This window comes from Neopsephotus bourkii, unplaced genomic scaffold, assembly GCF_033783945.1.
Source record: "Neopsephotus bourkii isolate Nb327-2 ecotype Australia unplaced genomic scaffold, CSIRO-AGI_Nbou_v1 NB_196, whole genome shotgun sequence".
NCBI classification, from domain to species: Eukaryota; Metazoa; Chordata; class Aves; order Psittaciformes; family Psittacidae; genus Neopsephotus; species Neopsephotus bourkii.
This window is the reverse complement of record NW_026900709.1, coordinates 12,588,658-12,613,518: the sequence shown is the minus strand read 5'-3', so window position 1 is coordinate 12,613,518 and position 24,861 is coordinate 12,588,658. Positions and strand designations below refer to the sequence as shown.

At 39.2% G+C, this 24,861-nt stretch overlaps 2 protein-coding genes across 4 annotated transcripts in view; one reads left to right on the top strand and one right to left on the bottom strand.

The window, feature by feature from the left end:
• SLC25A12 (solute carrier family 25 member 12) overlaps nt 1-1,094 on the bottom strand; it is a 49,214-nt gene extending 48,120 nt beyond the window's left edge. The window contains exons 1-2 of one of the 2 annotated variants that reach the window (XM_061342492.1): nt 994-1,094; nt 392-445 (exon numbers count right to left, since the gene is read on the bottom strand). In XM_061342492.1, coding sequence (XP_061198476.1) covers nt 392-445; nt 994-1,005 — 66 coding nt within the window. In that variant the 5' untranslated portion in view covers nt 1,006-1,094. Of the gene's footprint in view, nt 1-391; nt 446-777; nt 802-993 lie in introns of those variants that run through there. The other variant, XM_061342509.1, reaches the window with a different exon arrangement.
• Nucleotides 1,095-3,022: 1,928 nt separating this feature from the next.
• Nucleotides 3,023-23,665, top strand: HAT1 (histone acetyltransferase 1). Of its 2 annotated transcripts, XM_061342643.1 has the most exons (11): nt 3,024-3,145; nt 4,896-4,967; nt 7,793-7,868; nt 9,793-9,913; nt 15,318-15,497; nt 15,720-15,841; nt 16,342-16,446; nt 16,786-16,892; nt 20,190-20,341; nt 21,221-21,337; nt 23,359-23,665. In XM_061342643.1, exons 1-11 carry the CDS (start codon nt 3,139-3,141, stop codon nt 23,524-23,526), a joined length of 1,227 nt encoding a protein of 408 aa, XP_061198627.1. In that variant the 5' UTR covers nt 3,024-3,138; the 3' UTR covers nt 23,527-23,665. The 2 variants fall into 2 exon arrangements, with proteins under 2 accessions (XP_061198635.1, XP_061198627.1); XM_061342651.1 differs by lacking the exon at nt 21,221-21,337 and having other exon boundaries at nt 3,023-3,145.
• The last annotated feature ends 1,196 nt before the right edge of the window (nt 23,666-24,861 follow it).

Here is a 24,861-nt window from a genome sequence, read left to right as displayed (position 1 = left end):
ATTAATTTTAAGTTCTCAAACTGTCACAAGTTGTCTGTCCATTTGTAAGAGGAACGCATATAAACCCAAACCCAATACATACAACCATGTAAAAAAGATTTTTTAGAATCTTGCAAAAGTGCATTAAAAAAAAAAAAAAGAGTCCTTAATTATAATTTGTTGCTTTACAGGAAGTTAGAAAATATTTCAGAAAATTATTTACGATTAGCATTTGGTAATGGTTAATCACGATTTGTATCAGGAGCAGTCTCCCCTCAACACCTGATGGCCCTTTCAATACACTATATCTGCAAAGTGAACTTTCAAGCATCCTACAAGCACTACATGTGTATGATGCTGAAAGGGCAAAACCTAAATGTCTGTCAATCAAACATTAGACAGCTCTTTTTACCTTCAAAAAAATATTTCGTAGTTCAGCAGGATCGGCTCTTTTGGTTAATTGCACCTGTGGGGACAAGGAAGTTAATGCTCCGCTGGCCGGGCTACTGACCGAGCACAGATAAAAACCACCTTGCGCACTAGTAAGTGCAGCAATCCAGCCCCCTTATCTAGCAGACAGGGTGAACCTCAAACATGACCTCTTCGCGCTCACTGCGGGGGCTCCAGTACCGCTGACAGCTGTCAGACCAAGGGCTGACTGGAAGCCAAGCGTCGCCCCAGTCCCGCACGACGCCAGCCGTTACCATCGGCGGGCCCAGTCGTTACTGCCCGCGCCCCCCGAATAACGGCCCGCTGTCTGCTCCCGCAGCACCCTCGTCCCGCGCCCCAGCGCTTCACCTCAGGAGGCGGAAGGCAGCCCGGGCTGCGCTGCCCCTTCCCAGCGGCCGCCCCGCCATCACCGCCCCAGCCGGCAGCTTCCCCTGACCCCCGCGGGGCTCCCACAGCAGCGGCCGCCCCCTCCCGCAGCCCGTCTTCCCTCCGGCCGCCCCGCGCGGGCAGGCAGAGGGTTCACCCGTCTCCTCCTATGAACAATCCACGGCGGGGGAGAGTCACCTTGACCGCCATGCTGCCGCCGGCGAGAAAGAGGAGGAGCCACCCACCCGCCGCGCCGCCGCAGCAGCCGCCGCCTTAGCGTAGCACTGTGGCAACGAGCACCCTGCCCTGCCCTGCCCCGCCCGGCGCAGCCCGGTCCCTGAAGCTGGCTGCTCTCAGCGGCCGCCGCACGGCTCCATGGAGAAGGCGAGTGGAGCCCACCGGTACCAGCCGTGGCCCTGCCTCCTGCGCTGCTTGCACTCGGCCGGGCAGGAATGTTGCCGGTACCCGGTCGACCCCGATAGCCGCCACACGGACTCACCGCGAGCGACTCTGGACGGTGTGTCAGCCGCCCCACCAAAGGCACCAGGAGCACGGCTTCGGGTCCTTGCCTTGGAGGCTGCTGGGAACACCTCCATAGCGTACAAATGAGCTTTTCAAAATGCTGCTGAACCCCATTTCTGGCTCAACAGATGCAGCCGTTCCCTTGAGGGTCTGCAAAGCTATACCTGGTGGTAGCAAGTGCTGAAACTGTACACCGGTATCCTAGCAGTATGGCTGCAATGGCAGTATCCCTGTATTTCATACAAACAAGCAGAGACACAAAGTAATCAATTCTGGCTGTAATTCAGTCATTTCTGACAGAAGCTGCTTGTAATACTTTAATAGTAGAATACGCCAACTTGTTTTATACCTTAAAACAAAAAGCATGCAGGCCATAGCCTCAAGAAAGAACAAATTTATACTTCGTTTGGACAATTCAATCACAATAAATTCTTATAAAACCTGACTTAAATAATAACGCATATTTTGTCTGGAGTTACTATTTTAAGGGCTCAACAAGATCCCTCATTACATGCTGCCGGAAAACATAAATAGGACAGCTTCTGTTACACCTCACAACTACTATATGTAGTTGGGAGTTTATAATGGCAGCCACAGAACGATGACTCACATTTCTAAGTTTAAAACAACTAATTTTCTGTAGAAAGCAATACTTTTTTTTTCTTTGCTATAGGTCAACAAAAACTTCTTGAAGGTAACTCAGAGTTCGCATACTACATATATGCCAATGTGCCAGCTGACAGCAGAAAGGTTTGCTATCAATCTGCTTATTTGGTAAGTATTTGATCACTAAACCAGCTTGTTCAGCAAGTCCATGTGTATAATAGCTGCAGAGTAACAGTGTGCACCAGAGAACAGACCTTAAAATAAAATAGCAGAAATCTCCATGATCCTTGTAGCAGCAGCTGCAATAAGTGGTTCAGCACCTGGCTTTTCTTTTTATTGATGGTAAAGCTCTATCTTCCTTCTCTAGCCGGCACTGGTGGGGCTGTACTTCAATAATGTGTTTAATTCTGGGCCCCTCCCTACAAGACAGACACTGAGGTGTGAAGTGGGTCCAGAGAAGAGCAACACAGCTGGTGAAGGGCCTTGAGCACAAGTCTGGTGAGGAACGGCTGAGGGAACTGGGGTTCTGAAGAAAAGGAGGCTCAGGGGAAACCTTATTGCCCTCTACTACCTGAAAGGTGGTTGTAGTGAGGTGGGTGTCAGACTCTTCCCAAATAACGAGTGATTAGGTCAAGAGATAATGGCCTCAAGCTGCACCAGGAGAGCTTTATATTGGATATTAGGAAAAATTTATTCACAGAAAAGGTGGTCAGGCATTGGAACAGGCTGCCTAAAATGCTTGAATCACCAGCCCTGGAAATATTTAAAAGGTATATATATATGTCGCATTTGGGGACGTGGTTTAGCGGTGGACTTGGCTACCCTGTGGTAACAGTTGGGCTTGATGATCTTAAAGGTTGTTTCCAACTCAGCTGATTCCATGAGCTTTCCCGTTCGTTTGCGAGGGAGTGCATAAGAACAGAATACTGCGCATGGCCACCGCAAGACCGAGCCAGCCCTGCGCTCCTGGCGTTGCACTCTGGGGCCGGGCCTATGCAAATGAGCAACTGCGTGCTGCGGTTCTCACAGGCTCCCGCCAGGTGGGAGCTGGGCATGCGCGCGGGCTGCGTGTCTCATATAGTGCCCCTATTGGCTTCTCACCGCGTTTCGGCGGACGGAAGCGGAAGTGTATGTGTGCGCTCATTTCCGGTGAGTGGGCGCGCGGGTTGATTCGTTCTGCCCGGGTGACTCGGCTGTCGCCGCCGCTCTTGGGAAATGGCGGGTAAGTTCCGGGGTCTGTTCTGCCCCCAGGCCTGGGCTGCCTAATTGTTCTCCGGCAGCTGGCATATGCGGCCCCGGCACTCTGATCGCGGGGGGCGTTGTGGCTTGGCTGCTTGAGGCAGCACGTCTGGGAGCTGCGGCCGCCTCTCCTGAGGGGGAGTGGGGCACTGGGACGGCCAGCACTGTTGTCCTCTGTCTGACTCATGCGGGCTCTGGCAGGGCCTTGGTGCCGTCCGTGAACGGAAGCTCTGTGACCGGGTTATGGGGCAAGAAATCGGAGCGCGGGTTCGAGGCGGCCGTGGCCGGAGCAGCGGAGGAGGGTGGGTGACTGGGGAGTCTGGTGTCCGATGGAAAATGCAGCTGACTTTCCGCCCCTCTGTTGTCATGGACATGCCGCTGCTGGGAAGGCAGCCTCTGGTTCACAGTCCCCACACTTAATAGTGACAAAAGCAGATTATACTTGTATGCCTACTTGTTTAGTAGGGATGAGGAGGGAATCAAAACCACAAACTTGTTTGTACTTAAAGGTTACTACCTGAAGCTAGAGGAAGAGCTTTCTGATGGGAATTCTGTAATGAAGGGGAGCTTTGTAAAGCACTTGAAAAATACCGTGGATAAGTCTAGCATGTTGTCTGTGGTGGATAATGCTTTGAAAAAGAGATTACGTGCAATTTATTTGTTGTTTCCTTCCACATCTGCCCTGGAAGAGAAGTGTTAACTAGGTAATTGCTGGTGGTATGCATGCCATTGTAGTTCATGAATACCTGTTTATGAAAAAGACTTGAAAAGCCCTGAAAACTTCTTATTTAACATGTTCTTTAAAAGAAACATCTGTTAGACTGAATTGTTAATTTTTATTTACAGCTTTTGGATAGGTTTTGGTGGTAATAACTTAGAACATTTGCCTATCTTTAATGTAATGCCCCTGTGTCGTGGTCTAAGCCCAGCCTGTAACTCAGCACCATGCAGCTGCTTGCTCACTCCCCCCACTTTTTCCTCCCTCCTCTGGGCAGGATGGGGAGGAGGATGGAAAGAATGTAAACCCCACAGGTTGAGATAAGAAGAGTCCAATAACTAAAGTATGATGTAAACCTACTACTACTACTACTAATAAGGGAAATAACAAGGGGGAAGAATACAGTTGCTCACCACCTGCTGACCAATACCTGGCCTGACCTGAGCAGTGATCTGGGCCTTCCAGGTGACTCCTCCCAGTTTACATACTGGGCATGATGTGCTGTATGGAATACCCCTTTGGCTAGTTTGGGTGAGGTGTCCTGTCTGCTTTGTCGCAGCTTCTTCTGCCCCTCCTCACTGGCAGAGCATGAGAGACTGAAAAGTCTTTCAAAAGATCATGGTAAGCATTACTTTGCGACAACTAAAACATTGGTGTGTTATCAGCGTTGTTCTCAGACTGAAGCCAAAACATAATATTGCATCAGCTACTAGGAGGAAAAAAATAACTGTTACAGCTGAACCCAGGACACCTTCATTCTCAGAAATGAAAAAGAGAGGTACTTGTGGTCTGGTTTCTAGGTCCAGAAAAAGTCACATAAATCTATATTCTCGTTACACATTGTAGCATATTATAGCCTTTTTAAACCTACTTGTTCAGTATTTTTGGTGTGGTGTTTTTCTGGTTTTGAGAACCTTTTTCTAAATATGTTCTTTAATAATAGAGACACGTAGACTGTACGCCTCTTGACTCTTTACATAAAATGTTTTCAGTTTGGTTGTGGTTTTTTTTTCAGGACTTACTGCTATGGAGAAGAAGCTGGCTGAGTACAAGTGTAACACAAATGAAGCAATTCAGCTGAAACTAGGTAATGTCACTTTTTAAATATTGTGCCTTTGATGCTGGCATATTTTAGTACCTCCTTAAGAGACTTGTACTTAAATCCACCCAGGTTTTAATAATTACTAATGTAAACATACGAATACAAGAATAGGAATATATAATGTAGTTTTGCTGAGCCTGCTACATCTATAGTACAGCTATAGTATAGTTATAGTGTAGCTATAGAAATTCAGTCATGTCTCTGTGTAATAATGTCATCAGCAATTTATTTGCATGTCAAGAGTGTTGGAATTATATCTTGTCTTATTTATTGAAGTATTCATTATCTTTTAGTTTCCCTTTTATTTATATTATGGTACAGTCCTAAGTATGTTTCTTCTTTATGGTCACCATAGCAACAATTTTTCTTTAGGGTTACAGATACCTAATTATGTTTTTTTTTAACATGTTTCACTTTCCTCTTTGTTTGAGTTGGATAATAAAACCAAAAGCAAGGGTAAAGATTCAAAAGTGTTGGGTTAGGGTTTTTGTTCCCCTCCCACCCATCTGGATTATACAAGACCTTTTTAATGACAATTGCTTAAAATCTGGAGAAAAAAAGTCAGTCTTTCAAGAACTGTTTATGGTTCTGTACAGCTGAATTATTTACTGGGACACCCAGAATTAATGGCAGAATTAATGGGACAGGCAGAATTAACGAACTCTTGGTGAACTTGCTTATATCTCAAACTTATGTGCAGCAGTAATAACTTGAAGAATAAGGCATACCTTAACTAATTGTTAATCTTTCCAGCCCTTTAGCCATTTGTTCCTTGAGCAATATAAATATAATTCATTAAAAAATAAAAGTAATGAATGTGTTAAGCACTTTTCAGAACTACAACTAGCAATCTGTTCCATTTAGTTAAGTATCATTTTAATGCACAATCACCTTTGGCTTGTGAGCCAAAATGTTATAACCAAAATACTTACATTTTTAAACCACTTGTAATTATGAAGTATTCTTCTTAAACGTTATTTCAAATAATGACTTTATGACTAGATCTAATGTTTTATTTTTCTCTTCCACCTTTATATAACAAAAGGAAAGAAAGATAATGACATCTGAGTGAATTTTGTCTAGAAATGCAAGTAGCTATTTATATCAGGTTTCAGAGAGACTGCTAGCGGTTTTCTAATTAAGGTACCCATTACCCTATTCTGCTAATATTTTTAGCTTCCTTTTTCTGTCAGAGAGTGTACACGTTCCATAAGAAAGTTCTGTTAAGATAAAATATGAGAAGCTACAAATTTATACTATTAACAATGTGTGTGTTTATATATATATATACAGATATATATATATATATATATAAAACATACGTCCCACATACCTGTATGAGCACTCATAACTGTCTTCTTCAGAGTCCTAATTTCTTCCGTGCTGAAAGTTCAGAATGGCTTGGAGGGGGGTGTTTGGTGGGAGTGGGTGGTTTTGTTTGGCTGGGGTTTATGGTGGTCATTGTGCATTTTGTTTGGGTTTTTTTATTCTTATCGCTGCAACTTTGTCTCAAATCTGTTAATCTCTGAATTAAACCTGAGAAGACAGGAGCAACCGTTCTCTTAATTTTGAGAGGCCAAACTTTTATCTTATTACTAGGGAACTCCTTATTTGCATTTTTCTGTTTGGATAACTCATTTCTCATATTGCCAGAAGTAACTTTTCTTCATCTCCAATTTTACTGGAGTAAACCAGCAATGAAGCTGTAGTTCAATGTTCCACATACTTTAAAAAAAAAAAAAAAACCAACCCCCACAACTTTAATGGCAGTGTTAACTCCTACAATTACACCTGCTCATGTTAATGCAGTATTAACTCATTCAGCATTAAGAATATGTAACTGTTGTCTTGAGTTGTTTGTGCCTTGTAAATGTGGCTGAGCTATAATTTTGATGACTAACTTAAGAGTTATATCCCTTCCAATTGTAGGTAGCTTTTAACTAACTGCAAATACACAGAAGATGTTTGTGAATCACATTTTTCAGTCTTCTAAAGTTTTTCTTAGAAGAAAGCCTAGTTTAACCTCTAATTTCTTCTGGTAATCATAAATAATGTATTTTGTGATGGAAGCACATCTGTCGCAACTGCTGTGGAGCAACTGCTGTAACTCCATAAACATGAATAAAAAGTTTGCTTGGTAAGTTACTGAGGTTGAATAGATGGCATTATAGTCAATATTTTTACATTACCAGGAAAAAAATCCAAAACCCAACCTTGTTTAATACTAGGCTTTGGAAAAAAGTAGAGTTGGGAAAAAATAAATCGCTAATTATTTTGATAATAGTGGTACAAGTACCAATGTAGTATGGATGCAGCTGTTTTGTATGTATCCATGCTGATTCTACAAAACTTGGACATGGATATAAATGCAAATAAACATTTCTTTCCTTCATGATTCTATGAAAATCCTCTGTAGTGACACCTTCTCATCTGTATGTAGGAGAAGAATGGCAGAATGCAAAGGCAACATTGACTGTGTGATTTATCTAGCTTGCTGTTGACAGTGTCCTCGGTGTTCAAGATGAAGTTAGACAGTAAGGTTCAGGAGATTATATATGAAATATATGCATGTATACATCTGTCAATTTCTCAGTTTTAGTCTGCTTAATGATCAAATAACATGCATCCAAATTACACAAGGTGTCTTTATTTCATTTGTATGCCAGCCTAGCATAGATAGTTTTGGAATTGAATTTGACTGTAGTGGAAGAATGCATGAACATCTAGCAGGGCATCTATGACTAAACAAACTGAAAGTGATGACTTGGTCACGGTCTTCTCTCTTTTCCTTGTTTTTTTTTAACCCTTAGTTCGCTTTCCTGAGGAGTTGGAGGATGACAACACAACGTTTAATCCAGAGTATAGCCATCAAGTGTTTGGAGACGAGTAAGTTAAAGTACCCAGAGTCAAAATAATAGATCTAGAAGGAGAAAGTTGCTTCAAAATTGTTAGGAAAAAAGGAAATCCAACCATATGAAGCTGTTTTAAATAACATAGCAATACTTCAGTTTTATGACTGTATAGTTAAACAGCGTCTTTGGTGCCTACCTTGTAAGGTTTCAGCCTGTAGTCATTTTACATGCTATTTTTAAGGTAGATTAGCAGGCAATGAAATAACTGATTTTTGCAGTCAGAATTACTTAAGTGGTATTGTGTTCATGACATGTTTTGATGTTTAAGGAAGAATTATCAGTTCTTACTAACAATTTTCACAGTACTGTGTACCAAAGAAATTCCAATATCTAGCAACAGTATATCCATTTATTTTTTACTATTACATGGCATTTTTGGTGAATAAAACACAGGATTAAGTATTAACTTAAATTCACATTGCTAGCTGTTCTAGGTCATTGAATGCTAACTGCACTGAATTTGGGGTTTTACTTTCTTCAGCATGTACACTTACAAACAGTTAGATGCGCATGGGATAGAGAAACTATAGAATTGTTGAGGTTGCAAAAGACTGTTAAGATCATAGAATCCAGCTGTTCACCTAGCATTGCCAAGTCCACCACTGAACTATGTCCCCAGGTGTCACATCTACATGTCTTCTAAATACTTCCACGGATGGTGACTCCACCGCTTCTCTGGGCAGCCTGTTCCAATGCCCAGCAACCCGTTCTGTGGAAAAAAAATATCCCAATATGCAGTTTAAATCTTGCCTGGCACAACTTGAAGCCATTTCCTCTCATCCTATCACTTCCTACTTGAGAGAGGAGACCAGCACCCAGCTTGCTACAACCTCCTTTCAGGTAGTTGTAGACAATGATAAAATCTCCCCTGATCCTCCTTTTCTCTAGGCCAAACAACCCCAGTTCCCTCAGCCACTCCTTATAAGACCTGTGCTCTAGACCCTTCACCAGTTCTGTTGCTCTTTGAACCAACTCCAGCATCTCAGTGTCTGTCTTGTGGTGAGGGACACAGAACTCAACACAGTATTTGAGGTGTGGCCTTACCAGTGCTGAGTGCAGGGGGGTGATCAGTGCCCTAGTTCTGCTGGCCACACTATTTCTGATAAAGGCCAGGATGCTGTTGGCCTTCTTTGGCACCTGGACACAAGCTGGGTCATGTTCAGCTGCAATGTTCAACAACCCCAGGTCCTTTCCTGATGGGCAGCTTTGCAGCCACTCCTCCCCAAGCCTGTAGCATTGCATGGAGTTGTGACACAAGTGCAGGACCTGGCACTGAGCCTTTTCCATTTACTCAGTTGTAATTAGATTAGATAACTATATAGAAACTGTCCACAAAACCCACATTCATTGCTAAGACTGTTTATCTGTGTATAGATATATATATATATATGGTATAAATGGCACTGCAAGCTAAGTTTTGATAAATTATATTTATTAAATGTAAATAAATGATAATGAGTTTAAGATACTGAAAAAAGTAAATGGAATATTGGCTTTTTCAAGTATTCTTTTTGAGCTGTCACAGTAAGGGCACAGACACCACCTTACTGAGTTTAGGAACATGTTCTGTTTTTCCACTAAAGGAGCAAAATAACTAGTAGCAATAGTATATGGTATTATCACTGATTAGATAGTGCACATCCAGTTTCATAGAATCATAGAATAGTTAGGGTTAGAAAAGACCTTAAGATGATCTAGTTCCAACCCCCCTGTCATGGGCAGGGACACCTCCTACTAAACCATGTCACCCAGTTTGGTTCCTTTTTTTCCTATTAGGAAGCTTAGTATATCTCACTAAGAAAGACAAGATAAACTTCAAAGTGTATTAAATGAAAGCTCTGTGATGTGAATATTTTGCTCTGTATAGAGTTCCTGATTGTTCTTTTCTCCTTCCTCAGTGAAGTTGCTTTTGGTTACAAGGGACTGAAGATACTCTTGTACTATATTGCTGGTAACCTGTCAACGCTCTTCCGCATCGAGTATACATCTAAAGTTAATGAAAAGTTTGACTGTGTGGAGGTAAAGAACCAGACCTGCACTTAAAATATTATTGATAAGGTTTAGTTGGAATATGGACAAGAATTCTAGGTTTAGCAATTGCCTGCTCAGAAGTGATTTACATTGCAAGCAAACAAAAGTTTCCTTTGTTGCTAAGCTGAACAAAGTCTTTGAACTTCGTCTATACCTTTTCCCATTGTTCTTCCTTTGACTACAGAATCATCAAAATTGTGTCAAACAGTGCAGTGAGACATGAGATGCTAATGCCAAAGCCAGTTCCACAAAAAAAAACACAATTTAGCAAATCTGTATTTTCATGTTAACTGTTTCCAGGAGGACTAGTGTTGCTGTATTTTATATGTGGTCTCCAATGCATTAAGAAAACTTAGTATCATCTGAGTTTTACTTAGTTATAATGAAGGAAAAACTGAGTTGTTTTCTTTCCAAAAGAGCTATTGCTATGGTTGTTGATGAATCTTCATAATACTCTGTAGTATGAAATGTCTGTATATTTGCACAGGCTTGAAATTACTCTGCCTGAGAGTAGCTTTTTTAAAATAAAAATATCACCTAAACAGTGAACATATTTATAACTTCAAGCTGTATTTTAAGTTCTTAATGTCAAATCCCCTGGAGTTCATGTAAGTATTTTCAAGTAAAGGCCTATTGTAAAAGAAAAAAAATGAATTACATTGTTAAATGAACTTTAAAGATTTCCACTTCCTTTTTCTGAAGTTCCATTAGGATACACATAGTTCATCAGGCTAAGTGCCTGGACAGGCCTGAAATACTTTCAAGGCTAGGGCAACATATCTTAGGAGAGGACTGCTCTTCAATCTTTAGAAGGCTTTTAGAGGTCGGGAAAAAAGGAAAGCCTATTGGCAAAGTAGTAATCGTATTAAAACCAAACAGTCCAACCTTTCGCCAGTGTAATTTCAAGGTAAATAAGGTCTGCATTGCCCTAAGCACACAGTGCAACCTTTGTGATCACTCGGAATCTTTACTTCTTTTAAGCCTTGGTTCCTATGCCAGATTATTCCTCCAATTGTTTAAGGCATTGAGATGGAGTATCTTTTTGAGCAAGGCTTCTATATGCTTCCCTGAGTATTTACAGGCTTCAGCTGAATCAGAAGGATGCAGTTGCACACCCTGTGCTTCCCTTGGTATTAATTCTGTAATCCGAATAAGCTGTTCATATGGTTGTATCTAAACCTAAGGAAGAGAGAAGTTAGTGGTCATCAATCTTATTCTGCATTTGTAATTTACCATTAGTTTAACCACCTTAAGATACTAATGCCTTTGCAGAGATTGAAACAAGATGTCATTACAGCAGGTTGTTAATTTAAATGCATATTAACGTTTACTATTCTGAGTTAGCTGTTAGATTGCAGATCTCAGCCCCTTTAATTAATAGTTATACTAGGATTCAGACTAGCCACTGTCTGTGGCAGGTGATCTTTGTGCTGTGAATAGATAGTGTTTAGGAAAGGACAGCAGTTTCTGCCTTTAACATAACTGGTTAAAAGGGAAGAATTGGTTCTAATGCTCTGCAAAATTATTTACAGATTAGGGTTTTGTATCTAAATACCTGCACAAGCCTGTTCAACAGCAGGTGATTTTATTCTGTGACTGTGAGTTTGGTTCCATTATTGTTAAAGCAGCTGATACAGTCTCTGCCAGGGACTGACAAAAATATTTGTCCCAGTATGACTGTTCCTTCTTCCACCAAGATCTTTTCAAACATTAGGTGAAAGATAAGATCCTGAGATGTCGAGCCAAAGCTCCAGTCATATTTATGCATCTTAATATCATCTTAAAGATGGGTCTAAGCCATGTTAATGGGGAAGGCTCAGCCAAGTATGATCATGCTTTGAACAGAAGTTGTCACTTCATTTAATGAAAATAAAATTTATCCCTTGGGTGGAGTAGATTCTTTCAAATATCTGAAGAGAGGCTGCCTTCTTCTAGTTTAAATATTAATAGCATTGACCTCCAAATTGCTTGCTGCTTTGAGATTTGCAGCTGTTCAAGCATCTTCCTTTTCATCTGCATCTTATGACAGGGTGGGGGAAAGTCTTTCACTAACCTCTGAAACAGTCTTTGCTATGGATGTATTTATCTTGCTTTGCAGCTGGTCTGGTACGTTTGCTTTACACAGAAATTAATGGAAGTGTGTCTCATCTGGCTTTTTTTTTTTCTTGGTTTCTTTTTTCATTTAGTTTTTGTGGTTATATATGAGGGTTTTTTGGGTTGGTTTTTTTTTGTGTAATACTTCTGATCACTCCATTCCTCCCTCCCTCGAATTAATACATATCACAGTATCACAGTATGTTAGAGATTGGAAGGGACCTCAAAAGATCATCTAGTCCAATCCCCCTGCCGGAGCAGGAACACCTAGCAGGAACACATATAATTGTTAGAGAAATTCAGCTTTAAAATATATTTCTATAGTTATTTTAAATTAAGTTACTTTGAAACAGCATCGATATGGTATAGAAGTGTCCTAACTGTTAGTACAAGAAAACTCTATATATTAAAATTATCCAGAGTCAAATGCAGTATACAAAGAGCCACTGCGCCTGTAAGTAGTCCTGCTACAAATCAAGTTACAAGCCTATGCCACATTCCCAATCATTATCTCACTAGATTCTGATTATGAAGGTAAATACATTACAGTACTTCCATGAGCCATAAGCTCAACAACTCTTGACTGGCTTCATTTGGGTTTTTGCATGCTTCATTGTAAGTGGCTTTGCCTATGTTTAACTCTTCTGCAGTAGTCAATTGGATTGTTTTTCTGAACAGAAACTTGTTTGTCATCATGTGCATCCATGCCAGTTAGCAAGATATGAGTGCCTTCCTCTGATAAAAGAAGTTAACCTCTCGCCAATATCAAATAACTACAGAAGGGAAGGGCAGCAAACAAATCTTGGTCACTCCTTAGATTATGAGCACCTTGGAGAGAAGCATTTGGAAAGTGCCTACTAAGTAATGGATGTTTCTATTAAAAAGTACAGGTATTAATGAAATAAATTACTTGTATGGTGTTGATATTGCAAGATTCCATTATTCCAGGACCTGCTAACTGAAAATTGGAAATTGGATCACTTAAACTTACATTACCATTAAAACTGAGGATTCTGGGATTTCCTCTGTAAGAAAGGAAAATCTTGTTAACCCTAAAAGTAACTGAAGACTATAGTTTCTTAAATTATGTAAGACCCCATTTCAAGGGGAGAGAAATTTTAGGAGGCAGTGGGTGAAAATATGTTGTCATATAGAACTACGAAGTATTATCTACTGCTTTATCTGCTAAGCCTCTGTTCTCATGATTCAGTTCTTTCTATTTTACGGGAAACAGGACTTTTTGTGGTGGCAGCCAGTTACGGACCAGGTTTTTTTGCATGCTTTCAGCAGGTGAAAGTTTGTCTTCCTTATTATCACTAATTCAGAAACTGAATGTGAGGAGAGCAGCTTTATGTAATACTTCATACTGCATACTCGCCCCTTTTTAGATATCTTCTACGTGGCCTGAGTTATTGAACTGATGCTTGGAAATATTACTTCTAGTTTATTTTTACATGCGTTTTTCAGGTATATAGAATGAAAGTCAGTACAGATTTTTGGTTGCAGTTTCCAACAGCTTTATCAGCAGTTCAGACTAAAGATCTGTGTAAACAATGCACTTGGACAGTTTAAAAAAGAAAAAAAAAAGGCATTTCTAAAATGCAGTCCCTAAAAATATTTTTGTGTAATTCATTGATTCTGAAAAAGCTGGTTTTGTGTAATGCAGCTAAATCAGTAAATGTAAAGAATATACCGTTTTAAGAAGAATAGGGAAGGTTCCAATAAATACATTGCCTTTGTTTGGAGAACGGAATGAATATAAAGATTGTACACATTTTAACTGGGTTCTTACACTGAGTATTGTAGAGCTATATTTTAACTGCTTAATAGCTCTTCCTACAAATATAAATATAAATGTTGGTAGTACCAAACCATTAAGAATAAAACTTGTTTGTGCTGAACTACATCCATCTTTCTCTATACTAAAAATGTAACTGAATGCTAAAGTGCTATTCATTTGCAGGTGCATTGCTTCTACTTAAGGGACTATGGTTGAAAGGACAGGAATTAGTAGCATGTTGTATTAGCCTTTTGTAGTGTATTTTGTTCTAAGCATCTTAATTTCCCTGTTTTGAATGCTAAGTAGCAAGGGTCTTGGTTTTGAACTAATACCCATCATGCATGTAAACGGTGTGAAAGAGCTGCTTAGTAAGTTAACACAAAGTGTTCTTGTGTCAGTCCTTGTGGAAATAGATACAATACAAACATTACAGCTGAACTCACGGCAAACTCCATTAAGTAAAAACCTGGATTCATTGTCCAGAGGAAAGTTTGAATTGAATGTAAGCTCATTTTGTTGAATGTAATGTCAGGCTTTTAGGAGTTGTATTGAGGAGTAGGGTTTTGTTAAGTTGAGACCAATTCATTAAGTTTTATTGCCTGGTGAGAAGCAGTAATACGTTATTGTGAAACTTCATCAAATATTCATGGTTAAAAAGAAGTACTAAATGTATTCAATCAAGTGGTCTTTTTGGGGTCTGAAAAGGATTATGAAGTCTGCTCAGCTGATAGTCTTTAACTTTCACTTCGGTTATCTGAGAAAAAGTAATTTTAATTTCTGAATTTAATTTTGATGTCAGAATATTTTGTTTTCCTGGTAGGTCAGACTTCCTGGCAGGATCCTTAAGTATGTTTTTATTATTTTATGTAAAATTTTGTTTTCAAAATGTTTTTTTATTAGAATGTGGGTTGTTGTCTTCTGAGTTTGTAGTGTGTTTTGCAGCTGATCCTATAGGCAGGCATTTCAAGCAGGGAGCCATAAGAATGAGTGAGTGTGCTACCTGTCACTTTTCTGTCTGGGAGCTACCACTTTTGGTCTTTGTCTCTTTTCATCCACTTAGTTCTGCACCACCTAATACCTCTTGTCTGATGCTTGTTTGGGAGCCTGAGTTCCACATGGCTGTGTAGTGTAGTCTTGAAGAATTGCTGTCTAGAAAGTCTCAGCTTCTGAGCATGCTGCATTTTCAGAATAGCTATTGCACTTAGGTCTACTTGGACAAATGTAACTGTAAACATACAGTTGTGCATGAACTTATGCTGTAACTACAAGCTTTTTGATGCTTATAGTGGCTGGATTGTGACATTCCTGGAAATAGGGCAGCTCACTATTAGAAGGCCCCTACAGAACAACAGGAAGGTCTTGCTTCTTCATTTCCTGTTTTTCCTTTTTTCTTTTTTTTTTTTAATTACTGTTAGCCCATAGCATCTCTCTTATAGTAATTTCTTAGCAGCACAATAGTAACACCAGTGCTGTCTTTTTCTAATCTTCCACTGATCCTGCCCCTTTTATAATTTCCAGGCAGATGATGTTGAAAGTAAAATTAGAGAAATCATTCCTCCTGGCTTTTGCACAAACACAGATGACTTTGTGTCTCTGCTGGAGAAGGAGGTGAACTTCAGACCCTTTGGAACTCTGCTACACACGTATTCTGTCCATAATGAGGAAGCTGGTGATGATATAACGTATCAGATATACAAGGTATGAAAAATAAGTTAAACTTCTGTTGCTGAACAACTAAAATATTCTGCAGTGATATACTTTCAGTAATGCTTCATTTATAATATATAATAATTTATTTTACCAGTTAATTAATATTTATAACCATACTTTTTTTTTTTGATAATTTAATTAGGGTTTGTATACTTTTTCCTCTTACATCTGTGATAGGTTTCACCTGACTTCTTCTGGCTTTTTCCCTAGGCTGACATGACATGTCCAGGCTTTCGAGAATATCATGAAAGGCTTCAGACGTTCTTGATGTGGTTTATTGAAACTGCTAGCTTTATTGATGTAGATGATGAAAGATGGAACTACTTTCTAGTGTAAGTACAGTTCTAAAGCAACAGTGGACCTTATTACCTCCACAAAGCCTGCATTTTAATTGTGGCTGGCCAATTATTGGAGCAGTATAATGATATTTTTCCCAGGAAAGAAAAACCATTGTTTATGAGGCTTGAGTTTTCCTCCATTATGCTTTGGCAAAGCTTTAGAATAGAGCTGAATTAAATGCTGTTGTCCGTTAGAGCCTTGAATGTAGGCTTAAACAGTAAAATGAGCTTTGCCTGTGTTTTCTTTTACTTGCCACCTATTCATCTTTATAATAGGCAAGTGCACTGAAGTGCTGTAAAGAGGCCTGATTTATCCAAGTTGCTGCACACCAATTAAGTGAATTGTACATTCAGAACATAGCAGGTGTACCCATTGGGCCCTCACAGAGTAGCTTGCTGACACTGAAAATTCAGTTGGAGAATGGAAAAGAAAATGGACACTGCATGGGAGCGCGACTGTAATTGACCTGCTTGGCTTTCTGTTTTATCTGCAGATTTGAGAAGTATAATAAGGATGGAGCTACGCTCTTTGCGACCGTAGGCTACATGACAGTCTATAATTACTATGTGTACCCAGACAAAACCCGGCCACGTGTAAGGTAATTGGCGGTGTAACTCGTGCCTTGCCTTTTATTTCAGAAGAGGGAACTGCTGAAGTTCCCAATACTTGTTTATAATGGTGTTGATTTGTTTAAAAAAATCCCCATTATTAGCTGGCTATGCACTGATTTATTTCATTGTTCCCTTCTTGAAGCGGATGGAATCTCGAACAAGTTTTGCATATTTAGCGATTTTAAGACTCCATTAAAAAATATGTTTTAACATGCAGATTGCTACATGTACTTTAAAATTAAATACTGTTTTTGTTTTTAAGCGTTTACATTATAATGTTTGAAAATGCATGCATTTAAACTGAAAATACATTCCTTTGTCTGTAGTCAGATGCTGATCTTGCCACCATTCCAAGGAGAAGGCCATGGTGCTCAGCTGCTTGAAACAGTTCATAGATACTATATGTCTTCTCCTACAGTACTTGATATAACAGGTTTGTGTTAAATTATTAACTCTGTTCAGTTGTGTAATAAGCAACTTGTAGCATTCTCAGGGTATTAGCCTGCAAACCAACTTTCGTGTTCACTTGTCAGAATTAAATGGCCTTTTGAAGATTTAGCTTCAGCTCAGTTCAGGATTAATAGAACCCTGGTTTACAGAAGAACTGTATATAATGTAGCTCCTTAAATCCTTTACTTAGAGAACAGCACACCAGGAAAATTCAATCCCTAGCATGAACGGATTACCAGCTAATTAGTCATTTTATTGTGAGATACACAGCTGAGTTTGCCAAGAGATCAAGCTTTGTCAAATTCCTTGTTCTGCTTACTCCTGTTAGCAAAACCTGACTTGTGGGGGTGGGGCAACACACCAAACTAAAATTGCGTAGTAATATTAGTGTGTGAGTCAGAATTTTACAGATGGTAAAAGTCTAGAGAGTTTGTGCTCCAGGAGTATGTATTGCTGGCTCAAGGCACCCATGATACTAGAGGTGTATGCACAAATACCTGAAAGAAAAAAAAAAAAAGTTAAGGAAATGGCGCAGGGGAAAAAGATTGTATGTGCATAAAAAAAGATAGAATGTAAAAAATGGCTACAAAAGTGACATCGTTGCTGTGGTTTCAAGTCCAGTATAGGAAGAAATGCAGTTCAAAGGCAACTTGACCATTCAGTTCTAGGTGCTGTCTCCAACCTCATCTTAGAAATAACTCGCTCATTCTAATTCCAAGGCAGTAGAACTCTAGCTTCCATAATGCATTGCTGCAGGATAATCCTAACCTAAAGTAATCTACCTCATCATTTTGGTTCAGTTCATAGGAACCTAAGGAAGCATAACTTTTATGCAACAGGAAATCATGTGCATCATGCATTTACTTTTTTTCTTTTTCCTTTAATAGTACAAATCTTTGTAAGCTTTTATAGCTGAGGATAAACAGTCTTAAGAGGGTACTGCATAAATCATATGAGATGTTCTTGGCTTAGTATCTTAAACACAGGGTTGTAGCACACAGTAAGTGTGCACTAAAATAAGTTTTTCTTTATGGAATGAAGCAAAGGAAAATCTCGCAGTGTTCTACATGGCACTCAAGTTATGGAAATTAAGGTTTTAACAAAATTATTTTCCGTTTAGGTGGAAAAATCAGGGTGGACAACCTTGATATGGTCAGGATATTTAGTTATGTAGCAGCTAAATTTGTGAAGTAAAGACTTTAACTTTTCTGAAAAGCAGAAGTGAAAATTGGCTTAACTTCTTTGAAAGACCTAATGCTTTAAAAAAAATACTTTGGAGTTTCATATTTACAACAGATATTTTGTTCTGCTTATATTTTGTCATTCTAACTGACACAAATGAAATGTGTACTGGTAATGCTTACTGTACAGAATCATTGTTCTAGAATCACAGAATGGTTTGGGTTGGAAAGGACCTCAAAGATTATTTAGTTCCAATCCCCTGCGATAGGCAGGACACCTACTAGAGCAGGTTGCTCAAAGCCCTGTCCAGCCTGGCCTGGAGCACTTCCAGTGATGGGGCAGTCACAGTTTCCCTGGACAGCCTGTTTAAGTGTCTCACAACCCCCACAGTGAAGAACTTCTTCATTGCATCTAACCTCAATCTATCCAATTTCAGCCGAAATCCATTCCCCCTTACTCTATCCCTACACACCCCTGTAAAAAGTCCCACTCCAGCTTTTTTGTGAGCCCCCTTTAGGTACTAGAAGGCTGCTGTAAGGTCTCCCATGAGCCTCCTCCAGGCTGAGCAAGCGCAGCTCTCAGCCTGTTTTCATTGGAGTGGTGCTCCAGCCCTCTTAGCATTTTTGTGGCCCTCCTCTGGACTCGCTCCAGCAGATCCACATCCTTCTTATGCTGGAAGCCCCAGAGCTGAGCACAGTACTCCTAGTAGGGTCTCACCAGAGTAGAGGGGGAGAATCCCCTCCCTCGACTGTTAGTTACGCTTCTTGATGCAGCCTGTGATATGGTTGGCTTTCTGGGCTGCTGGTTCACACTGAGCTTCTCGTCGGCTATTCTCAATTTTTTCTCCACACAGCCTGTATTTGCGCTTGGAATTGCCCCGATCCAGGTGTAGGACCTTGTACTTGGCCTTGTTGAACTTCATGAGGTTTGCAGTGGCCCACTTCTCAAGCCTGTCCAGGTCTGTCTGGATGGCAGAAACTGAAACTGCCTCTTCTTTCTTAATGGACTTAATTAACTTTAGTACAGCTTCTCCAATCTCTTTTGCAGAGTAAGTGCTGTAAGACTTGCCATACAAGTTTAGGCTACTTCTGCACAAAACGTTAACAGACACAATCATCATAACCTCTCTCCAATCCAAAAAATAAATTGCCAGTTGTGCATTGCTGCATATACACACCAATAACTTCTATCCCAGTCCTTCTTGGTAACTTACTAGCTTTTGATTATCCTTAAACTGCAAATTTCAACTATTTACAGTGGTCTTCAAAATTAAAGAAAAACACAGCTGGGACATAAACTGTTTAGCAATAAATTCTGTAATGTTAATCCATGGAAAAATGAGTGTTGGGGGCAGTGTGACCCTGCTACTTGCAGTAAGCCTGTCTATTAAGTAAGAAAGAAATACATTCACAAAGTTGTAAGCATTTTTCTTCTGTATAGTTCATGAGTGGGAACAAAGTTGCATGTGGGATCATGTTGATGTTCACTGAAGTCAGTTCTCAACTTTGGTGGTTTGTTTTTTTTCTAAAACAACAGTTTTGATAGTTATTCTACCATTTTAAGCTAAATGGATGTAACTGAAAATTGTGATCAGCTTTTGCCTAGGATCTCCTAGCCTTTTAATTTTGGACAAGCTTGTGCTTTGGGCCTCTTTATAACTCATACATGCTTTCAGCTAGTTTAGTTGTATATAGTAGGATAGTTTCAGTTTTTCCACATAATTAGTTTGTATTCTAGTAGTTGTACCACTGTCAAATATAGAATAGATGGAACATACAAGGAAAAGGATTTAATCATAAAGTAGTTTTCTGAAGGAATTAAATTGGATTAAATATATGTTGTCAGTCTCTTAGAAGTGCATATCTAATACTGTACAGTACTGCATACACAAAATATTGGAAGCTTTTCTTTCTGCAAGCTCTTTAACATCTACTGTCAAGCATCTAAAATTTTGATAGCAGTACTTGCAGTTAAGCAAGGTTGTTTATATACTGATGAATGTTGTATTGTCCTTTGTTTTCCATAGTTCTTTGTAATTACATACCAGAGATAAGGAAATAAATAATACTGATATTAGCTACTTTTTGTTTGTTTCTAGCTGAAGATCCATCTGAAAACTATGTGAAGCTAAGAGACTTTGTTCTTGTAAAGCTCTGTAAAGATTTGCTTTGCTTTTCCCCGGGAAGGTTAATGCAAGGTTTCAGTCAAGAAATGGTGGTGGAAGCACAACAAAAACTGAAAATAAATAAGGTATTAAATCAGAAACATTTTAGTTGGACATATTCATATCAAATTAGTAGAATAATAATTTAAACTTAGAGGGGAGGTTTGGGATTTACGTATTGCCACCAGCTTGTGTAAGGAAACTACATTTGCAGCCTTCTCTATCTGATACCTTAAACCTGAAAGGATAAGTAAGTCAGGTTTGGATTTTTCTGGCAGTATCCAGCCATGTGCTAATGTAACAGATAAACCACCTTATTTTTGTTCCATTGCTCACCAAAGGGAAACTTGGCCTTGAATTGTTTTCATATAGATGCAACAGTAGTAATAAAGTAGCAATGTGATTTTGTTTTTCTCAGATGTGATACCAGCTGATCTCCTTCCAAAAGTGCATCAGTTTTTCCATTTGTTCATTTTCATTTTCTTCCCTAGGAAACAGAAAACTTGTAAATACTGTTGTTTCATTCTCATTTAGAACTCCAGGGGCCTTGTAAAGGGCTTTATTAAAATTAGAGGAGTAGATACTGTTTAGTAAAATGTTGTTTAATATAAAATGTTGCTCTACTTCCAGGCCTTCAGTTCTTTGAAGTAGTTTTGGACTCTGGCTTCTGGATTTTATGCTATTCATTTACAGCAAATCCTTGAAGCACTTCTACTGCTGGTACAACAGTTAGAGATCAGACACTGGCTGCACAGAATAAATTTGTTTTGAAGGAAAAAAAGAATGCTTATTCATTTAACCCACCAGATAGGAGGATGGGTTTGACAGAGACTTTGTCCATGCCTCTGACTGTCTTCCCCTAAGCTGAGGAACTATTCTAATATTTCAGTATTTCTCCACTTTTGAGCTCTAGTGAGTGACCTCTTTATTCAGACATGGGTTTTATTCTCATTTCTGTTCATTAGCAACACACAAGAAGAGTTTATGAAATCCTCCGATTGCGTGCAACAGATATGGGTGATGCAGAACAATCCAGAAGCTATCGGTTGGACGTTAAAAGAAGACTGATTGGCCCCTATAAGGTGTATATGACTTAAGTATCATTTACTACTTATTTCAAGGCTAATTATACTTGATTTTACTCTCATTTCCATAAATGTAGTTTATGCCAATTATGTTGCCAATCAACTACTATTAGTTATGCAGTGTTCAATTGACATGTATACAGATGAAGAGAACATTCATACATACCAGTGCTGAAGATCCTGGGTCTGGCTCCTGACGGTTTCCTGCCCATTTCCAGCAGGAAATCATTACTAAGCTTATGTTGTCTAGCTATAAGTAGCATTATGTACAGGTAGGCCAAAGGGGAACAAATGTCAATTTCTTGAAAAGGTTAAAAATATCTTAACTAGACAGGCAAAAATTTGGAGAGGTAAATGCTGTGCAGTTTACACTGCAGATTAGGTATAGCTTACGTTCGTGTTCTACTTGTTAGCTAGCTCTTAACAAAACAACTTGGTAGAAGTACTTGAGCTATGTCAACAAAGAACTGTGTGCAGATAGAATATAAAATAATTTCAGCAGTAAAGTTCGGGCAAGTACTAAATTTAGTGCAAAGTAACTTCCTTAGTTCCTATTATGTGTCTTGGGTTCCGCAATATGGTTGGTCCATGTTGCATAAACTTGACCCTTTGAGATACAGATTAAAAAAAAAATACCCTAGTTGCTAATGGCATTGGTGTTTGCGTTAAAGAGCCAAAGGACCACAGATAAGTCTAGGTTTATTGCTGTAACTAGCATGTTAGCTACACTCTTCAATTAAGTACTTGCTTAGCAAACCAAGACCCTGTTGGGAAAGTTTCACATTTTGTGAAACCAAGAAGTACTTTGGTTAGTTTGGAAGCCTTCCTAAAGCAGCATTTACCCTGTTATACCAGTATAGCAAAACTTTGCACACATGTTGGACTTACGAAGGCTGTTAGCAGAAATGAGAACCCAGCACTGTATTAAATACTTGTATGATCAGGAGTAATGCAATGTCATGCTGAGTGGCAGGACCTAAATCATACCTCCTTTTCTGAACTGAACTTTGCCTCTCTGTGGGAGATTGTAAATTTTTTTTCTGATCCTAATCGTTTACTGTGGTCCCTACTCCTTCCTCCTGACCCTCAGCATCAGTCTTAGAAAGAAAACAAATTTTCCTTTGGGAGGTAAGTGTAAAATTATGTAGAGTACTGTGGGGCTTTGATTTTTGAAACTGGTAGTAGAAATAGAATCCTTGGGGAAATTCTGTTGTTTTAATGAACTCTGTGATTCCATAGGCATGCAAAGATTTATTGATAAATTGCCAGGCATACATAATGCTTGCTTATTGGGTTTTTTGGGTTTTTTTTATATAATGAGATGTTGAATGACATTCTGCTTTTACAAAGTGAGGGAAGACTGAAGAATAGACAGTAACTAAGGAACTAAGCAGTTCAATAATAGATATCAGCTGTATAAAAATACATTTGGGGAAAGGAAATAACAAAAGTATTCTGAGGTGTTTTTAAGGAACAGGTAAAAATACATGTGACACAGCAAGAGGATCTTACTGCTGTACAAATACATTTATGCTTGTAAATTTTGTTGCATTTTAAGGCTGCTACTGCCAATCCTTCTAACTTTTGAAGAATTTGTAGCAGTTCGTTATATGGTTTTTTTGTGTTGAGGAAGCTTAAAATTAATTTTTGATGGTCAGTTATGGGGAACTTAGTTAGCCAAGCAGCCCCATAATGGGACATCGGTGTGATTAATGTCAGCATAGAACTGAGTATCCTGGTTGCTGCCACAGTCTGGTTTTTCATACCGTACATCTTCAGCAGTAGAAGTGTAATATGACCTAATCTGTTTGGTTAAGGAAAAACTTAAAAACTGTTTTTCACCTCATAATACAGAAACTGAGGATTTAACTGAATTGATGTCTCAGTCAAACACTCATACTATGTTACTTAGGATTAAGAACATCTTAAAGAACTAGATATACTGAAATTGAATTAATAATTAAATGATATACCTGATGATCATTGATTGTGTTAAAACTATTTGTTTGCTTGCTTAGAAAAAGCAGAGAGAACTTGCCAAGATGAGAAGGTGTCTAAGACCAGAGGAGCTGACAAATCAGTTGAACCAAATAGACCTAAACATGCAACATGAACAGTTAGAAGAGAGCTTCCAACAACTTGTTTCAGATTACCGAAGAGTCCTAGAACGACTTGCACAAGCATGAGGATCCTGCCTGTATAGGAAACATGCAAATTCCTACACAGTGTTGTAAAGCACATCCTTAATTGCCACTTAACTGCAAAAAAAACTCATGTGACGTTTTAATCACATTAAAGGTGACTTGTGTTTCTGTGCATTTTGAATATTTTCTATTTTTGTGTTGTAGATTTTTAAATGTTGTACTTTGGGTTTGGGGGCACTTACTGTGGAAATAAACCATGTAGATTTGCAGATAATAGTATCACTTCAGTTGTATGAATTTTCTTTTAGTTACTTCTGTTTTGCCTCAAGGCTTCATAGATGCCTGAACAGCAAGTTAATACGTAAATCTAAACAATATAAATACTGTACCTTTCAGACTTATCCTAACTTGATCCTCTTTAGGTTGTTCTACTTGGATCCTGTTGTACTTGTGCACTCTTCGGTTTAGTGTCATGAGATCTGGTTACAAGACTGGTTCTCTTGTCTGCCTGTGTTCCTGAGTACAGGCTTTTAGCCTTTCTTAAAAGAGGATCCTGCTCCCATTTGCTATCAGATCCGTTCTATTCAAGCCTCTAAAGAGCCTGGAGCACATTCTTTTTCAGATCCCCAAGTTTCCAGTTCATGATTTCAGGCCAGTACATTGCAGTTTGGGAAACAGGCAAGACTTTGTTAGGCCTCCAAAAGCACTTCTGTTAGTGTAAGACATCACAAATCTGTAGGAAGCAAATGCCTTTATATAGTTTCTTGACTATTCTGCTATCTGTGACTTCTCAGACTTGAGGTTAGTTCTTAAATAGCCCTCTCTCAGATAAGTAATCTTTTCTTGTAGTTCAGACTTTAGAACTGATTTGTCTATTCCTGTAATGAAGAGGACTTAATCTGAATAAGGATCACTGAAATTTATTAACAGAGTTTCATGGTCCTACTAGGATTCAGGTCCAGCTTTCAAAACTTTGTAGATTGACAGTTCACTGCTACCTCTGGTATGTTGTGGGGGAAGAGGGTAATGTTTTCAAATGTTTCAAACCTGTAGCTCTTTTTTCTATTAAATTCCCTTCAGAAATTTTAATTTTGGCTAGGGTATCTTGTCTGTATCATATGTCACTCATCTTCTGTAGTATCCAGATCTATTATAGTCAGTAACAATTTTTAGAAGACCTGTCCTGATTGTAGCAGTAAGCCTGAAGGCAAGTTGTAGGATCTGGGGGAATAGGGTGGTGGTTTGTGTTCGGTTGGTTTTGGTTTCTTATTAACTTGTTCAGGTATTGATGGTAAGTCAGAAGAGGGAAAGCAGAACTGAAGAGCTGTGCTTAAATTTAGTTTTTGCACAGAGTCCAGGATGCCTTTTGTGCTTCAA

Coding starts and splice junctions, on each gene's coding strand:
- HAT1 (XM_061342643.1), top strand. Junction 4,968..7,792: donor AGCAATTCAGCTGAAACTAG/GTAATGTCACTT, acceptor TTTAACCCTTAG/TTCGCTTTCCTGAGGAGTTG. Junction 16,447..16,785: donor AAAACCCGGCCACGTGTAAG/GTAATTGGCGGT, acceptor CTTTGTCTGTAG/TCAGATGCTGATCTTGCCAC.